The 23409-nt window shown below is 51.3% G+C and overlaps 2 protein-coding genes and 1 long non-coding RNA gene across 5 annotated transcripts; 2 read left to right on the plus strand and 1 right to left on the minus strand.

Annotated features, from left to right (window-relative positions):
* The first annotated feature begins 367 nt into the window (after positions 1-367).
* Positions 368-23408, plus strand: DAP3 (death associated protein 3). Of its 2 annotated transcripts, XM_071456855.1 has the most exons (14): positions 368-456; positions 1329-1391; positions 1951-1996; positions 9257-9370; positions 13793-13894; positions 16011-16119; positions 16664-16756; positions 17873-18003; positions 18180-18260; positions 19864-20022; positions 21265-21324; positions 22316-22405; positions 23072-23189; positions 23298-23408. In XM_071456855.1, exons 3-14 carry the CDS (start codon positions 1955-1957, stop codon positions 23381-23383), a joined length of 1185 nt encoding a protein of 394 aa, XP_071312956.1. In that variant the 5' UTR covers positions 368-456; positions 1329-1391; positions 1951-1954; the 3' UTR covers positions 23384-23408. The 2 variants fall into 2 exon arrangements, with proteins under 2 accessions (XP_071312956.1, XP_071312957.1); XM_071456856.1 differs by lacking the exon at positions 9257-9370.
* LOC139605422 (collagen, type I, alpha 1a-like) lies at positions 3461-8488 on the plus strand. Of its 2 annotated transcripts, XM_071456854.1 has the most exons (3): positions 3461-3963; positions 4029-4659; positions 4862-8488. In XM_071456854.1, the coding sequence occupies exons 1-3, from the start codon at positions 3834-3836 to the stop codon at positions 5145-5147; spliced, it is 1047 nt and encodes a 348-aa protein (XP_071312955.1). In that variant the 5' UTR covers positions 3461-3833; the 3' UTR covers positions 5148-8488. The 2 variants fall into 2 exon arrangements, with proteins under 2 accessions (XP_071312955.1, XP_071312954.1); XM_071456853.1 differs by having other exon boundaries at positions 3461-4659.
* On the minus strand, positions 9958-10422 carry LOC139605431 (uncharacterized). The gene is made up of 3 exons (XR_011684400.1): positions 10288-10422; positions 10089-10246; positions 9958-10036 (listed from the first exon to the last, which is right to left on the minus strand). It is a non-coding gene; the product is annotated as an uncharacterized lncRNA (long non-coding RNA).
* Position 23409: the final 1 nt, after the last annotated feature.

Raw genomic sequence — 23409 nt, forward strand, 5'->3', positions numbered from 1 at the left:
GCCCAGGAGCTGCCCCTGGCCAGGAGGCAGAGCTGCTGCCCTGGGCAGTGCCCAGCGCTGAGCAGAGCCCAGAGAGGCTGTGGAGCCTCCGTGCCTGGGGATCCCAGAGCCACCTGGCCCCAGTCCTGTGCCCTGGGATGTCTGAGCAGGGTGGTGGTACCGGATGTGCCCCCAGATGTGCCCCACAGCGCTCCCTCCCATCCGCCCCATCCCAGCGCTCTGATTTCATTTCCCCATTCCTGAAAACCTGCCCACAACCCCGCGCTGCCCCCACCAAACGCGGCGCGGAGGGACGAAATCAATTAAAGCAATTAACACCCACAAAAACACCGGGGTTTAGGCCACGCCTCTGACCACGCCCACTTAACCACGACCTTCGTAGCCACGCCTCTTTTGTCCCTCAGCGCTTCCCGTAGCGGCGCCGTCACCGCGGCGGGAGCGGCCCCGGCGGGCCCGGTGAGTGCGGGGACACCGCGGTCCCTTCGGTCACACCGCGGCTCCCTCGGGGGCTCGGCCGCGCCCTCCCGCTCCCCCCCGCTCCCCCCGGGGCCGTGCCCGAACGCCCGCGCCGCTCCGGCCCCCGGTGTGACCGGGAATGGGGAACGGAGCCCGGCGGGCAGCACGTGGGGGGCACCGGGGGGCCGGGCCGCGCTCGGTGCGCGGTGACCGCGGGTTGGTTTTGTTGAATTGGGACAAACGGGGCGTTCTGGTGGCTGTAAAGGCACTTTTGGGGTGCATTGTCTGTAATTTTTGGTGGTAAAACCACGGAAAACCACGCCTGGTGCTCCCAGAGCGCTCCCGGTGCACCGGGGCTGTTCTGAGCCGGCCCAGGTGCGCTCAGAGCCGCGGTTTCCGTCCCCTTCCCCCGGGGCTGAGCCCCAAAGCTGCGCTGGTCGTTCAGGGATTCTGTCAGAATTTCAGCATTCTCTGAGAATGCTCAAAATTAACCCCGGGTTTTAAAAGGAGTCAGCAGCAAATTAAAAAAAAAATAAAAGTCAAGTATTAATATAATTCAGGGTTTGTGACTCCTTAATTTTCCTGGCTGTGACTGGGAAAGAAGATTTTCCATCCCTGCTTTCTTTGCAGCTAAAAGCGATATGAAATCAATGGGATCTATAGGATTTCTCCTTGCTGTGCACCAGCAAAGGATGGAAAATGTCCAAAAATCCCTCTTTACTCGCTCCTGAAATAGCAGGACTGGGGGGTTGTTTTCCTGCATTTATTTGAGCTGAAGGAATGAAAATTCTCATTTAGAGCGTTCACACCCTGCCCTGTGGGGTTGTTTTCCTGCTCCCTGCAGTTACAGGTGCAAATGTTCTTTTGTGCAGGTGAACCAGCTTTGTTTTTTTCACCAATTCCACCGAGGCAGCGGCTCCTCCTGAGCAATTCAGGTAATTAATTCTCCCTTTGGATGCAAATTACTGCACCCAAGAACTCTCAAAGCATCCTTGGTAGGCAATATCAGCATTTTCTCTTTGGGAGGTTCTGGGGAAAAGGCCCTGATAAAGGGAGTTTAAAAAATTTAAGATTTTACTTTCCATTAAACTATTTATTTTCTGTTAAACTCTTCCATTAAAATTTAAAATTTAGTTTTAAAATTTAAATTTAAAATTTAATTTTAAAATTTTAAAAATTTTAATTTTTTAAAAACTAAAGCTATTTGTAATTTTTATTTTAATGGCATGGGATTATTATTATTATTATCATCATCATCATAATTTTCATTTTCTTAATAGTTTTTCCTAAGCAAGTGGTGCTGACCACCAGGCTGTGTTACTGCAGAGCATCTGACACTTGTTCTGAATTATTTGTGTGCTTTGTCATGAAGGTCTTTCAACACAAACAGTTCTCTCTCAGCATAAAATAATCAGGCATAACAAAATATATATATTTTAAAATAAAATCGAAAATATAACAAAAACCCTAAAATATCCATTTCTGTTCCTGCAGGAAAATGCTGAGAAGCCTGAAAGGACTCATGTGCCATTCTCTGAAGGTAAGCCCTGTAGGAGCCTGGTGCTATTTCCAATATTTTGACTTTCCTGTGGCCTGGAATGACAATTTTCAGCATAGGAAATGAGTGAATTCCCATTGTGGGCTGAGGAAAGAGTAGGTCCAGCATTCCCACGTTTCCCTGAGGAGTCTGGGGAGGGGAGCCTGGCTGGAGCCAGCTCTGAGATGCTGCACCTTCCATTTGTGTGTCTCTCAGGAAATAGGGATTATTCCACTCTGCATGGCTGGGATGTCCAGGAGCACAACCCACCAGCCCTGCACAGATGCTCTGGGAAGAGTTTTGCCAAAAATCACAGAATTCTGGGATATTCCCAGCTGGAAGGATCATGGCCCTGCCTGGACACCCCAGCAATTCCTGCTGTGCTGGGAGCTCCCAGTGCCCCTGGAGCCCTGGCAGCCTTGGGGCTGTGCCCAGCACCTTCTGGGGGAAAAATCTTTTATTTTTTATTTTTGTTTCATTTTCTGAGCCAGAAATGGCTTGGTACTTGGAGTGGGTACAGTGATGCACTCTGCCCCAGCTCACAGCATCCCTGTGCCGTCCAAGGGCCTCCTGAAACCCTAAACAGCAGCAGGAGCTCATGGAGCAGGTCTGGAATTTTTTCCTGAAGGAGAGGAGTTCCAGCTATGTGGTTTGCTGCTGCCTTTTTGCCTTTCCCAGGCTTTTCCTCTCCAGCACAGCCGTGTGGCTGCAGCTCTGCCTTCTGCAGCTCTGGCTGTGCAGGGCTTCCCTTCCCGGGCAGGCTGCGGGAACAGCCCGGGATCCCTGGGACGTGTGGGGACAGCCCGGGATCCCTGGGACATGTGGGGACAGCCCGGGATCCCTGGGACGTGTGGGGACAGCCCGGGATCCCTGGGGACATTGGGAACAGCCCGGGATCCCTGGGATGTGTGGGAACAGCCCGGGATCCCAGAGATCCCTGGGACATCGGGAACAGCCCCGGATCCCTGGGACATGTGGGAACAGCCCGGGATCCCTGGGACATGTGGGAACAGCCCGGGATCCCTGGGACACCGGGAGCAGCCCGGGATCCCTGGGACATGTGGGAACAGCCCGGGATCCCTGGGACACCGGGAGCAGCCCGGGATCCCTGGGACATGTGGGAACAGCCCGGGATCCCTGGGACACCGGGAGCAGCCCGGGATCCCTGGGACATCGGGAGCAGCCTGGGATCCCTGGGACATGTGGGAACAGCCCGGGATCCCTGGGACATGTGGGAACAGCCCGGGATCCCTGGGGACACCGGGAACAGCCCGGGATCCCTGGGGACGTGTGGGAACAGCCCGGGATCCCTGGGACGTGTGGGAACAGCCCGGGATCCCTGGGACACCGGGAACAGCCCGGGATCCCTGGGACACCGGGAACAGCCCGGGATCCCTGGGACACCGGGAACAGCCCGGGATCCCTGGGACACCGGGAACAGCCCGGGATCCCTGGGACACCGGGAACAGCCCGGGATCCCTGGGATATCGGGAACAGCCCGGGATCCCTGGGATTCCTGGGACATTGGGAACAGCCCGGGATCCCTGGCATTCCTGGGGACATCGGGAATAGCCCGGCATTCCTGGGGACATCGGGAACAGCCCGGGATTCCCAGAGATCCCTGGGACATTGGGAGCAGCCCGGGATCGCTGGGAGATGTGGGACCAGCCTGGGATCCGTGGGAACAGCCCGGCATTCCTGAGCCCGGGATCCGTGGGATATCGGGAACAGCCCGGCATTCCCAGAGCCCAGGATCCCCGGGAGATGCGGGAACATCCCGGGCACAGCCCTGCATTCCCAGAGCCCGGGAGATGTAGAACCAGCCCGGGGTCTCTGGAAGATGCGGGACCAGCCCGGATCCTTGGATCATGCAGGAGCAGCCCGGGATCCGTGGGACAAGCGGGATCAGCCGGGCATTCCCGAGCCCGGGATCCCGGGAAGGTGCGGGAACAGCCCGGGATCCCGGGAAGGTGCGGGATCAGCCCGGTATTCCCCAGCCCCGGATCCCGGGAAGGTGCGGGAACAGCCCGGGAAGGTGCGGGAACAGCCCGGGATCCCGGGAAGGTGCGGGAACAGCCCCGGATCCCGGGAAGGTGCGGGAACAGCCCGGGAAGGTGCGGGAACAGCCCGGGATCCCGGGAAGGTGCGGGAACAGCCCCGGATCCCGGGAAGGTGCGGGAACAGCCCGGGAAGGTGCGGGAACAGCCCGGGATCCCGGGAAGGTGCGGGAACAGCCCCGGATCCCGGGAAGGTGCGGGAACAGCCCCGGATCCCGGAAGGTGCGGGAACAGCTCCACCTCCCGGCTCGGCGCTCCCGGTTCATCTCGGGCACCACGTGATGGTTTCGCTGCCATTTCAGGGATCCCGGAGAGGCGGCTCCTGTCCCTTGGCAGATGGAAACTCAGCCCAAAATCCGCTCCCTGCTCGGGGAAACGGCGCTGGAGGGGCTGGGGTGGCTGTGCAGAGCCGCACTGGGAGCTCTGTGGATGCTCCTGGTGTTCCAAAGCCCAGGGATGGGCTGGGGGCGGCTGTGCAGGGCTCTGTGGATGTTCCAAAGCCCAGGGATGGGCTGGGAGTGGTTGTACAGAGCTCTGTGGATGTTCCAGGTGTTCCAAAGCCCAGGGATGTGCTGGGAATGGCTGTGCAGGGCTCTGTGGATGTTCCAGGTGTTCCAAACCGCAGGGATGGCTGTGCAGGGCTCTGTGGATGTTCCAAAGCCCAGGGATGTGCTGGGAGTGGTTGTTTAGAGCTCTGTGGATATTCCAAAGCCCAGGGATGTGCTGGGGATGGCTGTGCAGGGCTCTGTGGATGTTCCAAAGCCCAGGGATGGGCTGGGGGTAGCTGTGCAGGGCTCTGTGGATGTTCCAGGTGTTCCAAAGCCCAGGGATGTGCTGGGAGTGGTTGTTTAGAGCTCTGTGGATGTTCCAAAGCCCAGGGATGGGCTGGGGATGGCTGTGCAGGGCTCTGTGGATGTTCCAAAGCCCAGGGATGTGCTGGGAGTGGTTGTTTAGAGCTCTGTGGATGTTCCAAAGCCCAGGGATGTGCTGGGAGTGGTTGTTTAGAGTTCTGTGGATGTTCCAAAGCCCAGGGATGGGCTGGGGATGGCTGTGCAGGGCTCTGTGGATGCTCCTGGCATTCCAAACCACAGAGATGATGCTGAGTTTTTGTTCAGGAGTAGGGACCAAGCACCTTGGTCCTCTAAACTCAGGATATGATATTAATTTATAAACTCAGGGTATAAAATGCTTCAGCTGGGGTGTCCTGAGCCATCTGTAGGCAGTTTAAAATGTGGATTTTTGTAAATGGAAACAGTGATTGGTGAAATGCAAGTGTGCATCTCTGGAACTCAGCACAGCTCTGAGCAGGGCTGTACTCACTGCCTGTGTTGACTTTGCAGCACCTCAGAGAGGAGCAATTCCCCCTCTCCAGGTGCTTGGGAGCTGCTTCCACACCCACAGCCCCCAGTGGCAAAGTTCCAAAGTGTCCAAAGTTTGAAGGTTAATTTTTTAGAAAAATTAAACAAAGATTGAAGTTTAAAAAAATTTTTTAGAAAAATTAAACAAAGATTGAGGTTTAATTAATTTAAATCATAATTACAGTTCACTATAAGTGGCTTTTAGCTTATCAACTTTAACTACGCTGTGTTGTAAACACTTTAAAATTAATAATCCAAAATTACCCCTCGTGAGCCTTAATACAATGCATCTTTCATAGTTCTATTTCTCCAAAGTATTTTTAGTCTTATTTGCAAAACATCTTTTAAAACTTATTTCTGGTTTAGTTTCTCTCTCAACAATGTTTATCCTCTTCCATAACATTTCGAAATCAACATTTCTTATCCCAAAATTTACATACAAATACAGGCTATGTGAACCTTCTGTCAAGTTTTGAGAATTTTCTGTAAATCCATTTTCCACACAAAGCACCACCAGGTTCCAGGGGGTTTTGGGAAGGAGCTGTGGTGCTCAGACTGCAAATGGCAGTAAAATAATGTCATTGCAGGAGTGATTTACACTTGGGATGTGCTGTGCTGATGGAAAAAAAAAATAGAAATTTAATGTTTGGCTGCAAGACCAGAGGACTGGACTTGTATTCTGAGTTCCTCTCCCTTCAGAGAACTCATGAGGAGCTGCCTTGTGTCCCACAGAGATTCCACATCCTGCTGAGCTCAGTTTGGGCTTTTCAAAACGTGACATTGCTAATATTGGTTTGATGAAGCATCATTCAGCTCAAGGCTGTGCCTGGGCATCCCTAAAACCTGCACACAGAGCAAGAATTTCATCCTTGTTTCATTTTCCTTCAGCGCTGCAGTGCCCAGGGCTGAGGGTTTGTGTGGTACCCCTGGCAGAGGATGGGCAGGGAGCTCCCCTGGCAGCTGAGCAGAGCCCAGAGCCCTCAGAGGCTCACCTGGGGCTTGAGGGGGACAAAATGAGATCCCAGAGGGGCCTCCCACCACATCCAGTCCCACCCCCTGCCCGGGGCTGGGACACTTTCCTGGGTCCAGGATGCTCCAAACCCCATCCAGCCTGGCCTTGGACGCTTCCAGGGGCAGCCACAGCTTCTCTGGACCCCCTGTGCAAGGATGTTCAAGGGAGATGAGAGGGATTCTGATTGCAGGCTCAGGGCTGACATTTTCTACATGATCAGGTGACAGGAATTGCCTTCTGTATTTATTCATGTATTAAACTGGCATCTTGTGCCCTGCTCAAGGCTGTAAACTGTCGCCTCCGTGGATTTTCAACTAAAATAAGCAATCCTGAAGGATCATTTACATTTGAGGAGGAAAAGGGCAATGTGGGAACAAGATGTGTGGAGTGATCTCCCTATTGGCACTGCAGCTCTTGGTTCCAGAGGCTCCAGGCTGGTTCCATCCCTTCCCTAAGGGGAGGGTCTGTCTGTCTGTCTGTCTGTGCCCCGACACGGGTAGGGCGGTTCTTGGGTGGACGCGTTTCAAAGGACGAGTCTGGACTCTTCAGCTTTTCCATCTTCAGATTGTTGATTGTTTCTTATCTACAGAATTTTCTCTCTGCCCAGCACAGGTCTGATCTGCAAGGCAGCCAAGGGCACTCTGACCACTCACGGGGCGGTCATGTCTTTTTATACTAAAATCTACGTACACAATATTTACCTTTATTTTCCAATACTTTTCACCCATGTTGGCAAGTGCACCTTCACCATAAACCAATCCCCAAGTGCCAACATCACCACAGGAGATGGAGGACAAGAAGAAGAAAGAAGAAGGACGAGACACGCCCTGATCCCTCCATCTTGTCTCCATAACCCCCCTGTACCAAAAACCTTAAAGTCTGTATTTCACCCTCTAAATGTGTCTCTTTTACACCCTTCACTCTAAAGTGATTCTCTTGTCCTCAAACTCTTGTTACTTCTGTGGATGGATCAAAATCAAGCCACCAAACACTCCTGGCAACATTCCAGGGTTTCTGAGACACCCAAGGGTTCTCCTGGCATCTCTGGGCATCGGGAGCGATGTGCTGAGTTCCCACACCTAACGGGAGGCCGAGTGCCCAAATGCTGATTGAGGCATCTGCAATGAGCCTGGCCCCACTTTCCCTGGAGCCCTGGTGGCTTTGCAGTGGCCCCTGAGGAGCCCTGGGGTGGCAGCAGGGCTGAGTCACGCCACAGCTGTCCCTGGCTCTGAGCTCTGCGTTCTGCTGCTCTCACCCAGACACACAAAATCAGAAACTGCTGCCATGGCCCTGTCAGTGCTGCTCAGGGGCTCTCAGCTTCTCCCAGAGCCTGGCTGGAGGATGCACTTTCTAAATCACTGACAAATGTTTGTGTTTTCTTTCGCCACGACATAATAAACTGCTTGTCCTGCCGCTGCTCGCTTCCTTGCCTGTTTTGGCTGGGCTTTGCAGGCAGGCTGGCTGGGGAAAAATGAATTCATCAGCTTAGCTGGCTGCTTTGGTTTCTCAGCCACGTCTGGATCCTAATGCCAGAGTCTGGGTGCAGGGACACAGGCAGGGAAATCAGCGTGGGGAGTGTAATTATAAATATCAAATAGTGGGCAGAGCTGCACTAATCCCTGGGTAATTGAGGTGATTTTGGATTGTTGGACAGGCTGAATTCTCAGGGTGCTGCCTCTCCTCGGTGTGGGCACTTCCCAGCAGTGAGGCTTTAATGGCTGCATGTGGGATCTTAAGGAATTTTGTGTAAATTGGGTCAAAAACTCAATTCTGTATTTTGGGTAAACCTCAGGTGCAGGGCTTGGCTCAGTGAGGTGGAAGTGGCTCAGGTGAGAACGGTTTCAGTGCAGGTATCTAAATGTGGAATCTGGTTCTACAGCCATGCTGAATTTCCATGCTAATGATGAGTTTTCACTGTAATTGCAATCAGAGTTCAGCTCTGGGTGGCTCGTGCCTCGCTGGGATCACAGAGGGCTCAGAGCAGAGGCCCTGGGCTGGTTTTCCCCAGCACTCCCTGGCTGCTGACAGCTTTGTTGTCTCTTTGCCTCCGTGAAAAATGCCAATCAATTTTTTAAAAAAAAATTTAAAAGTTTAATAATAATAAAATGGCTATAAAAATAGTAATAAAATTAGAGTAATAAAAATTTGGACAATTAGGATTAGGATAATAGGAGACAATAAACACAAAGAGTTACAGACATTCTGGGTACCTCTTTCTGGGCAAAATAAGCCTGAAAAAGGACCCACATTAACAGAGGATTAACCATTAAAAACAACAGCCTGTTGCATATTCATACACCTCATACATGATGCATAAATTCCATTCAAACACAGGATTCTGTCTGGGCAGTGTCAGCTTCTTCCTCTGAATCCTCACTGTGAGACAGGAAGAAGTTATTTTCTTCTGATAAGGGAGGAATAAATTCTTTTTCTCTGAAAGATTCAGGTGTCCTGTGGCTGCTATCTCGGTGGGAGTACCTCATTCCTCTCTTTAAAAAAAGTATCTTACTTGAGTTTCTATTTTACATTATTTACATAGTTTCTATTTTAACATTATATTGTAACCTAAAACTATATTCAACACACTACTTAAGAAAATTAATACATGTTTAATAGAATACATATTTATGTGCTATGTAAACATAATACATAAGCATAAATAATTGTAAACATAAAATTAATGATGTTGAACATTATAGCATAGTTTCTATTTTAACATTATATTATAATCTAAAGCTATATCTAACACACTCCTTAGGAAAATGAATGCAGCATAACTTTCTAACACAACACACCTAAATTCACTTTAATCTTTTCTCCCCTTGCTGTCCCTCAGCTGGGCCGTGGCTGTGCCCTGCACACGGCCAGGGCTGGCCTGAGCTCCGTGTCCAGCCAGGATGTGCCAGCAGCAAAGCCCCGAGCGATTTTCCACACCAGCGAGGGCGACCCGGTGAGTGACAGCCTGACAGAACTGTCCCCTGGGTGCCACCACTGTCCCCAGGGTGCCAGCAGGGACCATCCTGCCTGCCAGAACTGTCCCCTGGTTGCCAGCACTGTCCCCTGGGTGCCACCACTGTCCCCAGCCTGCCAGAACTGTCCCCATCCTGCCAGCACTGTCCCCTGGGTGCCAGCAGGGACCATCCTGCCTGACAGCACTGTCCCCTGGGTGCCACCACTGTCCCCAGGCTGCCAGAACTGTCCCCAGGCTGCCAGCACTGTCCCCTGCCTGCCACCAGGGACCATCCTGGGTGCCACCACTGTCCCCTGGGTGCCACCACTGTCCCCTGCCTGCCACCAGGGACCATCCTGCCTGCCAGCACTGTCCCCTGGGTGCCCCTAGGGACCATCCTGGCTGCCACCACTGTCCCCTGGCTGCCAGCACTGTCCCCTGGGTGCCAGAACTGTCCCCAGGCTGCCACCAGGGGCCATCCTGGCAGCCAGCAGTGCTGCCTGGGACTGTGCTGGGGTACAGGGGGTGCACACACACCTACAGCAGGGGTGCACACACCTACACCAGGTGTACACACACCTACACCAGGGGGCACACACCTACAGCAGGGGTACACACACACCTACACATGGGGTACACACACCTACACCAGGGAGTTACACACACCTACAGCAGGGGTACAGGGGGTACACACACCTACAGCAGGGAGTGCACACACCTACACCAGGGGTGCACACACCTACACCAGGGGTGCACACACCTACAGCAGGGAGTGCACACACCTACAGCAGGGGTGCACACACCTACACCAGGGGTACACACACACCTACACCAGGGGGCACACACCTACAGCAGGGGTACAGGGGGTGCACACACCTACACCGGGGTGCACACACCTACACCAGGAGTACACACACCTGCACCAGGTGTACACACACACCTACAGCAGGGATCAGCTCCGTGAATGGGCCGTGGCTGTGCAGGGCACCTGCTCAGGGTGGATGGAGCCTGAGAGCTCCTGGCAGCAGGGATTGATCCCTTCTCCAGAGCTGCCCGGATGGGATTGCAGGAGCTGGCACAGGCTTCTCATCAGACACCATGAATTTCAACTCCAGGCTTATTCTTCCCTGGCAAACCTCCCTGAGCTGGCTGTGAAGGGGACAAAAACCACACCCCAGATGACCTGAGCACAGCCCTGCAGCACCACAATTGCAGCCTCAGCCTCTGTGTGTGTCTGGAGCACAAAATGAAGGGCAGGAAATGAATGGAAGGAGCCTTTGAGGTGCTTTGCTGCTGCTGTGTAATTGGAGCCTCTGTGATTCCTCCGGGGTCTCTATGGAAACGGCGGCAGGAGATGGTCTCGCACGTGACCCCGTGCATTGCACAGCCCAGCCCAGATGGCCACCATTGTCCCCATTGTCCCCGCTGTCCCCGCTGTCCTGCGCCTGCCTCCTGTTGCCAGGCAACCGCCTCTGCCATTCTGACCCGTGCCTGAGCTTTGCCTTTGGCCACCTCGGCCTGCCTGGGGCACTCAGCTCCTGCACCACACAGTCCCATTGAAACGGCGCTAAGAAAGGCACTGAACAGCACATTTTTCAGCAGAGTTTGTGTACCCTGCCATTAGCACAGCTCCAAGGGAGGAAACAGGAGGATAAATGACCCACATTGTGTAGGAGAGGGAAGGAATTTGCCCAGAGTCAAGCAGCAAGGCAGGGCTGAAGCTGAGGATGAAAATGGGCTCTGGAGTCCTGCTCTTGTGGAGAACCACAGGTGCTGTGTCCAGGAGAACTCCAGGGAAGCCACAGTTTGAAATAAGCTTGGGAAAAAGGAGTTTTTCACATTTCTCCTCAGGTGACAGCTCCTTACAGCAGGGCACCTCTTGAACAGCCAGGATTTAACATTCACCCCTGGTGCAAGGATTTCCTGACCACTGAACCCCCCAGTTTGGCAGCTCCAGCAGCTCAGCCTTTTGCTGAAGTTACCAAAATTCCCAGAAATCATTCCTTGAATCAGGAGTTCCTCAGATCCTGCAGCTGTGCCAAGGTCAAGCCCAGAGTCCAGGACACCCTGGCCTGCCCTGTGTCCCCCAGGGAGGGTGGGACAGGGCTGGCTGCTGAGTGGAAGGGGCAGAAGGTGGGAGCAGAGGGGTATTCTGTGCTGAACAGGCTGCAAATCTGTCCTGAAGAAGGGAAGGGAGACTTAACAAGAATCCTGGGAGCAGAAAATTCATGGATGTGCAACAGAGCTTCCAGCAGTGCTCCATGGAGAGTCCATCAGGAGCTGGGAAAAGCCAAAATATTCCTGGCCAAACAGGCAGCAGAAACCTGCACACAAAAATGCTGGCACGTAAAATAAAGAGAACAAGGGAATTGTTGTATTTGTTGTTGTGCATGGCAGTTTTTATCTATAACAGGAATAAAGAGGAGGATGCTTTTACTTTAAATCCATGGGAAAAAATGCAGAAAGCAGAGCAGGACAAGATCTAAGCTTCAAAGATTAACACAAAACTGCTAAAAGTCACACAGGAAGGGCTGCAGAGTAGTCTCTGTTTACTGTCCTAATTAGACAAGACACAAAAAAGGATGATTTGAGCAAGAGGAAAGAAGTAAGGGCTTTGCAGGTATTGCATGGCAGGAAAAGAGAATCATGAAGGGGAAAAGCAGGCATTAAATTCTCAGATAAATAAATAAAAAAAAAGAAATAAAAATAATATAAAAATAATAAAAATAATATAAAAATAAAAATAATAAAAATAATATAAAAAGAAAAAATAAAAATAATATAAAAATAATAAATAATAAATAAATAAATAAAATAAAAATCAGATCCCAGGGACAACAGCTTCTTGCTGTCATTATGGTGAGACCTGCAGGGGAAACACTGGAAATAAATGCAGCAGGATTCATCAGGTGCAGTGGAGGAATAGCCCTGATCACTGGGGTCACCACAAGGGACTGGAAATTATTGCCCCAAAAAAGAAATTAGGAGTTTTTAAGCCTCCAGCCCCAGTAACCAAATGGCACAGTGGGAATCACTGCTGGGAGGCAGCAGCCCAAGGCAGAAAACATCATTTTGTCACAGAGGAAAGTGGGTGTGAGAGCAGCAGGTGACTCAGAAGGGTGCCACAGCCTTGCCACGGTTTGGGGGGGCTGCTGGAAGGGGAGGCGAATCCATGGTGCCCCCAAACACCAGAGTTTGTGCATGGGCTCAGAGAATCCCCCCATTGCTCAGTGCCCCAGGTTGTGCATGGGCTCAGAGAATCCCCCCATTGCTCAGTGCCAGGTGGGGTCTCCTCTCTTTGGCCTCTTCCAAGCATCTCCAGCAGTGTCCTGACCCCACAGCTCCTGCTTTATTCCTTTGGTGTTATTGTGTTCCTGCTTTATTCCTTTGGTGTTGTTGTGTTCCTGCTTTATTCCTTTGGTGTTATTGTGTCCCTGCTTTGTTCCTTTGGTGTTATTCCTCCTCTTGCTGTGCCCCCAGTGAGACAATATTGAGCATTGCCTCCCTGCCCACCCTCCCAGGCTCCTGTGCCCAGGGAAGGCATCACCAGGTGCCAATTCCCCTTTGCTCTCCCAGGATCCCGATTGCCCTTTGCCAGGGTCCCAATTGCCCTTTTCAGGATGCCAATTCCCATTTTCTCTTCCAGGATCCCAGTTGTCCTTTCCCAGAATGCCAATTGTCCTTTCCCAGGGTCCCAATTGCCATTTTCCAGGGTCCCAATTCCCCTTTTCTCTCCCAGAATCCCAATTGCCCTTTCCCAGGATGCCAATTGCCCTTTTCTCTTCCAGAATCCCAATTGTCCTTTTCCAGGGTCCCAGTTGCCATTTTCTCTCCCAGAATGCCAATTCCCCTTTTCCAGGGTCCCAATTCCCCTTTCCTCTCCCAGGGTCCCAATTCCCCTTTTCCAGGGTCCCAATTCCTCTTTTCTCTTCCAGAATCCCAATTGTCCTTTTCCAGGGTCCCAGTTGCCATTTTCTCTCCCAGAATGCCAATTCCCCTTTTCCAGGGTCCCAATTCCCCTTTCCTCTCCCAGAATCCCAATTGCCCTTTTCCAGGGTGCCAATTCCCCTTTTCCATGGTCCCAATTCCCCTTTTCTCTCCCAGAATCCCAATTGCCCTTTTCCAGAATCCCAATTGCCATTTTCTCTCCTAGAATCCCAATTGCCCTTTTCCAGGGTCCCAATTCCCCTTTTCCAGGATCCCAGGGTGCCAATTCCCCTTTTCTCTCCCAGAATCCCAATTGCCCTTTTCCAGGGTGCCAATTCCCTTTTTCCAGGGTCCCAATTCCCCTTTTCCAGGGTCCCAATTCCCCTTTTCTCTCCCAGGATCCCAATTCCCCTTTTCCAGGATCCCAGTTCCCCTTTTCCAGGGTCCCAGTTGCCCTTTTCTCTCCCAGGATCCCATTGCCCTCTTCTCTTGCAGGCCAAGCACACGGATCAGCACGAGGGCCGCCTGTACAGCATCCCCCTGCAGGAGGTGAAGGCTGTGTTCCCCCATGGGCTGCCCCATCGTTTCCAGCAGCAGGTATTCCAGCTTGGAGGGATGCACAGAGCCCTGGGGCTGTCCCTGGAGCCCTGGAAGTGCCCAAGGCCGGGCTGAAGGGGCTTTGGAACAAGCTGGGAAGGTGGGAGCTGTCCCTGCCCATGGCTGGGATGAGTTTAAGGCTCTCCCATCCAGCCTAATTCCCTGATTCTGTGTGGGAAGAAGCAGATCCATTGGTGACTGTGGTGTTTTCCTGTTGGGATGGGAGAGAGCAGAGTGCAGTTATCCCTTGCCATTATATAGACTTTCAGCTTCTAAAATCTCCCTTTTTTTCTGAGTCAACCACCCAGAGCAGAAGAGTTTGAGGGTTCCACCTCAGGCAACTTTTGTTCCAGTGTTTTTTATCTGGAACATCCAAGCACAAAATGAATTACAGAAATATTTTCTACAAAGCAGCACTCTCCATTTGCAGAAGGCTTCAAACCTGGTTTCATTCTAGCATGCATGCTTTTTATACATCCTTACAAAGCTCATAAGTTTACACTTTACTCGTTGGTCAGGAAAGACAAAGTGCTCCTTGGAATAATTGCAGGTTTCTCTTATTTCTCCTTCTTTCTTTCTTGGTTTCTATGTCAACAACCTTGGTAGAAAATTCTTTCAGGGGCAAACATGGATCCTCTTCTCAAACTTCTGTCTGGCTCACAGAAGTTGCTGTAAAACTCTTCCACAGGGCTGTATTTCAGTGTGAACCAGGCTGTCTCATGAAATAAGTTTCTATCTGCAACAACACAATTGTGTCTCCTGGTCTGTGGGTGAGGGGGATGGAGCTGTGCAGGCTCTGCCCTGCCTGGGTCAGGGACAGATTCCTCACCTGTGCAAATCCAGGCCACTGAGTTGGATTCATGGCCAGGCCAGGCTCCCACACCCCACTTGTGGGAACAGGGGACCCAGAAAACTCTTTTTGGGCACAGGAAGGACAAGAAAATCCTTTCCCTGAGGGGAAGCAGCACTTGACCAACTCTCAAATGCTGCTTGACCAACCCTGTGGGTGCTGCTGGGCAGAGCTGGGTGTTGGAGCCCTGGATGCTGAGAATTTTAAACTTTCTGTGCTTAAAGGCACAGCCCACAAGAGAACACTACAATTGACCTGAGGCTGTGGAGAAGGCTTCAAATATTGATTAATAATACTAAAATGGCAGGTGTGTAGTTGGTTAGAAGTTTACTTTGTGGTATTACTTTGTGTAATATCACAAAGGATATTAGTAGAAAACTTAAAGTAGAAAACTTAAAGTTCGGGGTTTTAAAATATAGAAAGAAATATGAAGCAAGATGGAAGTTTTAGAGCAGAGGTTGTTCTTCTTTACCTTCTTCCTTTTTCTTCATGGGTTTGGGTGATGTTTTCTAATTGGACAGAAAAGTCCTCAGTGCAAGTTCAAGGGATCAGTTATGGGGTTAAAAGGGAAATAATCTGGGGGTCGTTTCTTAATTGGCACAGACCCACAAGAGAACACTACAATTGACCTGAGGCTGTGGGGAAGGCTTCAAAAATTAATTAATAATACTAAAATTACAGGTGTGTAGTTGGTTAGAAGCGTGCAATATCACTAAGTAGAAAACATAAAGTTTGGGGTTTAGAATAGAGAAAGAAATATGAAGCAAAATAGAAGTTTTAGAGCAAAGTTGTTCTTCTTTACCTTCTTCCTCATAGGTTTGGGTGATGTTTTATAATTGGACAGAAAAGTCTGCACTGGGGGCTTGGAGGGATCAGTTATTGGGTCAAAAGGAAAATAACCTAGGTGTCATTTCTTAATTGGAAAGTTTAGTCTTAAAAGACCTTGTAAGAAGAGATAGTGAACAATTTTTGTGCCTTGCTCATGAAAGGCTGCAGAACTCATGGCTGTGAGGCTGTAACACAGGTAAATAATAATAATAATAGTAGTAATAATAGTAACAATAGTAGTAGTAGTAGTAATAATAATAATAATAATAATAATAATAATAATAATAAACACCTGAGTCTGACCACGAGCCACCATCTCAGGTGCCTTCAATGCTGACCTGGAGAAACCCATAGCTGGGGGTGCTGGGGGCCAGCAGGCAGGTTTGGAGCAGGGCTGGGGACAGCTGTGGCACTTTGCTCACAGCTGTCCCTCCTCAGATCCAGACCTTCAACGAGGCGCGGGTGATGGTGCGGAGGCCGGCGCTGGAGATCCTGGGGTACCTGAAGGGCTCCAACTTGGCCCACCCTGCTGTCAGATACGTGATCTGTATCCTTCAGCTGCAGCTGGAATGGAGAGAAACACAAGGAATTCCTGCAGGGAGAGGGTGGTTGTGAGCCTGGGCTGGTCTCCAGGAGCAGGAGATTTTCATTCTGGTGTTTTTCATCTCTACCATCCAAGCACCAAATGAATTACAGAAATATTTTCCATGGCTGTGTTGTAGTTGAGACAGAGACAATGCAAAGCAGCACAGCCCATTTTCAGAAGGCTCCAAACCTGGTTTTATTACAGCATTCCTGCTTTTTATGCATTCATGTGGTCTGTGCTCAGTGCAGGGGCTCTGGGCCCTTCAGGGAGCTCAGAGCTTGGATGTCTCTGTTTTAACTCCTGGCACAGCCAGGGTCAGCACACAGGGCAGGGGCTCCTCAGCTCTGCTCAGTGGGGTGGGGCAGGCAGCAGGAGCTCTCTGGGTGAAATGCCATCCCTGCTTTGACGAGCTCTGGGCTCCCTTTGTGCCCTTTCTGGAGGAATCACAGTCAAGTACAAACTGAAGTGGTTTTTCAGAGCCTTTCCTTGACAGTGCTTGCTGGAGATGGTGAGAGAGGAACAGGGAAGACCATGACCCTGTGCCACGTGGTTCACTACTGCTCCAGGCAGGGCTGGCTGGTGCTGCACATCCCAGATGGTGAGAAACCCAGGGCTCTGGTACCACACACCAAAAGAAGCTGCTTCAGGAGCTCTAGGATATCCCTCCACAACCTGTCCTTGTTTTTCCATAGTGGAAAAGGCTCATAAACCACAAGATATAAAGCACAAAACCCCCCAAATAAAGTAGAGCATAATTAGGTATTTTCACCTGCTCATATGTCCTTTGGTCCAGTTTGGTTTCCTCCATTGTTACCAAGCATGGGAAGGGATTGTTTGGGAGCTCTAGGATATCCCACCACAATCTCTCCTTGTTTTTCCATACTGGAAAAGGTCCATAAAACACAAAAACCCCAAATAAAGTAGAGCATAATTAGTTATTTTCACCTGCTCACACATCCTTGGGGCCAGTCTGGTTTTCTCCATTGTTAACAAGCATGGGAAGAGATTTTTGGGGTCTGTGTGGCCTCCTCTGCTCCTGAGGGACAGTTCTGCAGGAAGGATGGAGCTGCATCCACCTCTGGGGTCCCAAAGCCATGAACCTGTTGAGATGAATCCAGAGGAGGCACCCAGATGATCAGAGGGATCAGGGGAGCAGCTCTGCTCTGAGGAAAGAATTGGGATTGTTCAGTTCAGAAGGAGAAATTTGGATTGTTCAGCCTGGAGAAGAAAAGGCTCTGGGTTTACCTGATTGTGGCCTTCCAGGGCCTAATGGGACTGCAAGGAAAATGGAGAGAGAATATTTACCAGGGACTGGAGGGACAGGACAAGGGGAATGGCCTCCTCCCACTGCCAGAGGGCAGGGATGGATGGGATGTTGGGATGAAATTCCTCCCTGTGAGGGTGGGGAGGCCCTGAGAAGCTGTGGCCACCCCTGGATCCCTCCAAGGCCAGTTTGGGTGGGGCTTGGAGCACCCTGGGTCACTGGAAGGTGTCCCACAGGATCATGGAATGGGTTGGGTTGGTTGATCTTGAAGGTCCCTCCCAACCCAACCCAACCCAACCCATTCCATGATTCTGTGACTTTCCTTACCAGAGCTGCAGGATAAGGACAAGCAACACAAACACCCCTACCATCCCCACCTCATAGCATTATTTTGACTAAAAAAAAAAATATATATATATATTCAAACCAACAGTTTTATTTTGCTGACAGCTCATCTCTGGGTGAAGAACTGCAAGGAGCTTTTTCACTCTTCCTACAACAAAGACAGGCTGGATCAGCCTCTGCAGGCTTCTGTCTGGCTCAAGAACTTCAAAACCTCCAATGAACGTTTCCTGGAAGAGGTTGGTGGCTGCAAACCCCACCCCTGCCCCTGCTGCTCTTCAGCTGCTGCAGGAAAAGCACTTTGGGTCCCTCTGTGGGGATGGCTGGTGCTGGTGGATGCTTCTCCCAGATTCTGCAATCCAGCCTTGCTTTGCCTCCTGTCATCCCCAATCTCATCATTGTTTCCTTCCCACAGATAAAAACACAAAGAAAATACATTTGGGGCAAAAGAGAAAGCACAGAGGAGGGCAGACCTTTGAGGGAAGTGGTGGAGCAGGTAAGGAGCAGCCACTGAGGGACAGATTGCTCCTCAGGATCTTAGAGATGGGAGTCCTGGGAAATAGGAGGGGTCTCCCTGTCCACAAAAGATGATGATGTGGTGGATCTGTAAAGAAAATTGTACAGAGAATTTGGATAGAAGACCAAGTTAGAATTAGAAATTCCCATGTTTTGATGCTCAAACTGCTCTTGGAAGAGGCTGTTGACTGTCAGTTTGTCTTCCTCTGGAAGGGCTGCCCAAAAGTCACCCCCTAGCAAGAAACTGTCTTGGTTTGACAAGACAGTGTCTGTCTGCTCAGGAAGGCAGGAGCCTTCCCTGAAATGGAAAATGTGAACCCCCTCCCTCTGAATTGTTACCATTTTGAAATTAAGGGGCTCTCAGGCAAAGATGTGGGAATAGGAATGACAGTTCTTTATTAGGAAAAATAAAAATACAAATGCAATAGTACAAAAAAACCCAAAAACCCCACTGCCAGAGTCAGCCCATGCCCTGTCCCCTGTGTGTCAGGGGGTGGCACAGCCCCATCCCATGGGGGCTCAGCCCTCCTGCAGTGCCAGCTGTGGCTCTGCTGGAGCAGGGATCCTGCACAAGGGGGGAGTTTTCCTCTGCAGCTCCAGGGCTGCTGCAGATGGGCCTGGGCTCCCTCTGGCCATGCAGGGCAGCAGAAGCTGCTCCTCTGGCAATGCACTGGGCAGAGGCTGCTGGGGTGTCCCAAAGCTCAGATTGTACCCAGGTAGGAATGCTTGGCTCCTCCCCTGGGTGGAGCATCTCCCCATGGGATGATGGGATTGGATCAGCCCTGCAGGGACACTCACTGGCCATGGACAGAAGAGAATTAATAATTAATGGATCATTAACAGCAGATACCTCCTGGAGGGAGGATTGATTGTGGAAGAGATAAAGAGAGCTGCCCAATGAACAGAACTGCCCCACCTGGTTAAACAGTGTTAATTTTAATTAACAGCAGATAGCTGCCCCACCTGGTTTTGACAGTGTTAAACAATGTTAACAATGAGCAGCAGATAACTGCCCCACTTGGTTTTAGCAGTGTTAATTTTAACAATTAAGAGCAGATAACTGCCCCACCTGGTTTTAGCAGTGTTAATTTTAATTAACAGTAGATAACTGCCCCACCTGGTTTTAGCAGTGTTAATTTTAATTAGCAGCAGATAACTGCCCCACTTGGTTTTAGCAGTGTTAAACAGTGTTAATTTTAACAATGAGCAGCAGATAACTGCCCCACTTGGTTTTAGCAGTGTTAATGTTAACTAACAGCAGATAACTGCCCCACCTGTTTTTAGCAGTGTTAACTTTAACAATGAGCAGCAGATAACTGCCCCACTTGGTTTTAGCAGTGTTAATTTTACAATGAACAGCAGATAACTGCCCCACTTGGTTTTAGCAGTGTTAATTTTAACAATGAACAGCAGATAACTGCCCCACCTGGTTTTAGCAGTGTTAATTTTAACAATTAAGAGCAGATAACTGCCCCGCTTGGTTTTAGGTACAATGAGCAGCAGCTCCCTGCCCCACCTCTGGCAGGAGGCACACAGAGCACAGCCCAGGGCAGAGGCTGAGCTGTGCCCTGTGCTCCCTGCAGGGCCTGGCTCGGGTCAGGAGTGCCAGCGATGCCGTGGGGGTGCTGCTGAGGGAGCTGAAGCTGCAGAGCCCCCGCGGCTCCTTCCGGCTCCTGGTGGCCGTGGACGGCGTCAACGCGCTCTGGGGCCGGACCACGCTGAGCAAGGAGGACAAGAGCCCGGTGGGTGAGGATGGGCCTGCTGGGCTGGAGATGCTCACAGTGCCAAGCAACCCCCTCCATTTGCAGAAGGCTTCAGACCTGGTTTTATTCTAGCGTGCATGGGTTTTGTACATTCTTGCAAAATGCAGAAGTTTACACTTCACTCGTTGGTCAGGAAAGACAAAGTGCTCATAGTTTCAGGTTTCTCTTATTGCTCCTTCTTTCTTTCTTGGTTTCTGTGTCAACAGCCTTGGTAGAAAATTCTTGCAGGGGTAAACATGGATCCTCTCCTCAAACTTTTCTCTGTCTCACAAGTCACTATAAAACCTCTTCCACAGATGCCTTTTTGGGCTACCTAAAAACAGAGGCCAGACAAAATTAAGGGGATAAAAGCAGTTCCATTTATTGATGGGTCTTCAGGTACATTTTGGGCAGACAAAGCCCCTAGGGGCTGCACACAAAATGGACAACACATCCCAGGTTTTCACACTTTTATAAGTTTGGTCCATTTGCATATTGGAGGTTAATCTTCCAATTACAGCTTCAGGTAATGAAGGCATTTACCCAAGTTTGCTCCCCCCAGCTCCCTTTTCTTTTACATTTCTCAAGGCTTGAGGCAGGGAGGTGTCCTTGATTGCCAGGCCTGGAGAGGAATTCTTGTGTCTGCCCAAAATGGGAAAGCTGTAGCTAGCATTGTATGTGGAGTTCAGAGTTAGACAGTAAGAACTGCAGGATTACAAATATATAAAAATTATAAAATTTCAAAATAATATAATGTAATATAATACAATGTAATATAATGTAATGTAATATAATATAACATAATATAATATATAAAAATTATACAAGCTAAAATCCTAAGGCATCATTTCCCCAGAGCTCTGCCCTGGCACAGCCCTGATTCCTGCTGCAGGGAGGAGCAGGGAGGCTGCTTCAATTTTAGTTCTGTGTCAATCCCTGCAAATGTTCAGGCTTTGGAGGGGCCTGAGAGGTTCATATTGTGCTTCAGACAATTTTTCCTGAGTTTTTCCTTCTCTCCCTGAGGCAGAAGTGCAGGTGGGTGTTGTTGGAGGGGCAGGGCCTGGCTGTTGCTCAGTGCAGCGTGACTCAGGCTCGATGCTGCAGGGCCCAGGGAAAGCAGAGAATAAAAGGTGCCTGAAGGATAGAAATGATCCTGCCAGCCTAGCTGGAGTCAGGGGAGGGGAATTTGTGTCTGACAGAAGCTGCTGGCAATGAAATGGTGACGCAGACCATCTCCACCAGGTCGCTCCAGAGGAGCTGACGCTCGTGCACAACCTGCGGAAGATGCTGAGGAACGACTGGGTGAGTTCCAGGCTCTGCCACAGTGAGAGCCCAGCAATGAAATCTGCCACAAGCCCAAAGGCACGGCTGCAGCAGTGCTGAGGGAGAGCAGCAGTGTCTGAGGAGATGAGGACAGCTGGAACCTGCAGCAGCATTTCCTGATTCCCCTGGCTGGGGGACCCTGAGCTGGAGGTGTCTCACAGCCCTTTGGGTTATCAATTCCTGGAGCTAGTGAGAACTTCTGCTTTCTGAACATTTTGCTGTAGGAGGTCAACTCCTCCTGCTGCTTTTTCCACCCCCTTGGAGCTAGAACCAGTAGGCTGCAGATTTAAAGGTGTATAGGAAAGTCCATTTTAAAGTATTTCACTTGTTGGCATAGAAAACCCATAACAGGTAAGAAAAGTTTTAATGCCAGCCCTGGGAACATGAGCTGTATATTTATTTTCTCTGTGCTCACACGGAGCAGCCTGGATTAGTGTGGTCTGGAGCATTATAAAAAGTTAATTTGCAGAATTTTTGAAGAATCCAGGTCCCAGAATGGGATCTTAAAGCCCACCCAGTGCCACCCCCCTGCCATGGCAGGGACACTTCCCACTGTCCCAGGCTGCTCCAGCCCCATCCAGCCTGGCCTTGGGCACTGCCAGGGATCCAGGGGCAGCCCCAGCTGCTCTGGGCACCTGTGCCAGGCCTGCCCACCCTCCCAGCCAGGAATTCCTGCCCCATATCCCATCCAGCCCTGCCCTGTTACTGTGAAACCGTCCCTCCTTGTTCCCAGCTCTCCTGGAGCCCCTTTAGGCCCTGCAGGGGCTCTGAGCTCTCCCTGGAGCTTTTCCTTCTCCAGGTGAGCACCCTCAGCTCTCCCAGCCTGGCTCCAGAGGGGCTCCACCATGGAACCTCCTCTGGACTTGCTGCTGCAGCTCCATCCTGCCATCAAAAGATGCCTCAGGGGTTGATCCTAAACCAGCATTGGGTTTGATGCTGACAGCATTTTTATTTCTGATCTGCTTTCCAGAGTGGAGGTGCCATTGTGACCACCCTCAGCCAGACGGGCTCGCTCTTCAAGCCCAGCTCAGCCTACACTCCCCAGGAGTTGCTGGGAAAGGTCAGTCACGGCCTCTTTTGGGCTTTTTTCCCCTCTTCACATTGGGAAACAAACAAAAAAATTGTTTGGTGACCTGGTTCTGTTCAAGGGGACACTGCTCAGGCTCTCTGTGGATCACATACACCCTTGGGTCAGCAGTGCCCTGAGTGCCAGGGCAGCCAAAAATGTCCTGGGGTGTGCCAGGCACAGGGACAAGGCAGGGACTGTCCCTGCCCTGCCCTGGGGCAGTTTGGGCATCCCGGTCTGTGAAAGGGCTGAAGCTGCAGGAGAGTGTCCCAGGGAGGGTCTGCAGGATGAGGAGCATCTGAGGGCATTTCAGTGCAGCTGGAAAAGAGGAGCCTGAAAGGAGATCAGGGACCTGCAGCTCTGATTCTGTGACCAGCACAGGACCCAAGGGAACGCCCGGAGCTGTGTCAGGGCAGGGGGAAGGTTCTCCCCCCAGAGGGAATGGGCACAGCCCCAGGGCTGCCAGAGCTCCAGGAGCACTTGGACACCACTCCCAGGCACAGGCTGGGATCGCTGGGGTGTCCCAGGGCCAGGAGCTGCACTGGGTGATCCCTGTGGGTCCCTTCCAACTCTGGGTATTCCATGAGTGAGCTCCCAAGGCCTCTGGGCCGTGTCCCCAGCCAGCCCCCAGCACTGACCTTGCCTGAGCTCCCTTCCCAGGAGGGTTTCGATGCCTTGGATCCCTTTGTGCCCATCCCGGTCCCCAACTACAGCCCGAGGGAGTTCGAGAGCTGCTACGGCTACTACCTGGAGCGGAGGTGGCTGCAGCACGAGAAAGGTCAGTGCTGGGAGAGGGGCAAGACCGGAGCCGTTCCCTCCCTCCAGCCCTCCCGCAGCCCCTCCAGCTCTGGTTTTCTCTGGTTTTCTCTGTTTTTCTCTCTCGCAGCGCACACGGAGGACGGCAAAGCGGAGCTGCAGTTCCTCAGCGGCTCCAACCCGCGGCAGCTGGACCGGCTGGCGGGACCCCTATAGCGCAATAAAGGCTCCGTTCCCCCTCT

This window comes from Agelaius tricolor, unplaced genomic scaffold, assembly GCF_023055355.1.
Source record: "Agelaius tricolor isolate 1412-34295 unplaced genomic scaffold, bAgeTri1.0.p SCAF_66, whole genome shotgun sequence".
In the NCBI taxonomy this organism is placed as follows: Eukaryota; Metazoa; Chordata; class Aves; order Passeriformes; family Icteridae; genus Agelaius; species Agelaius tricolor.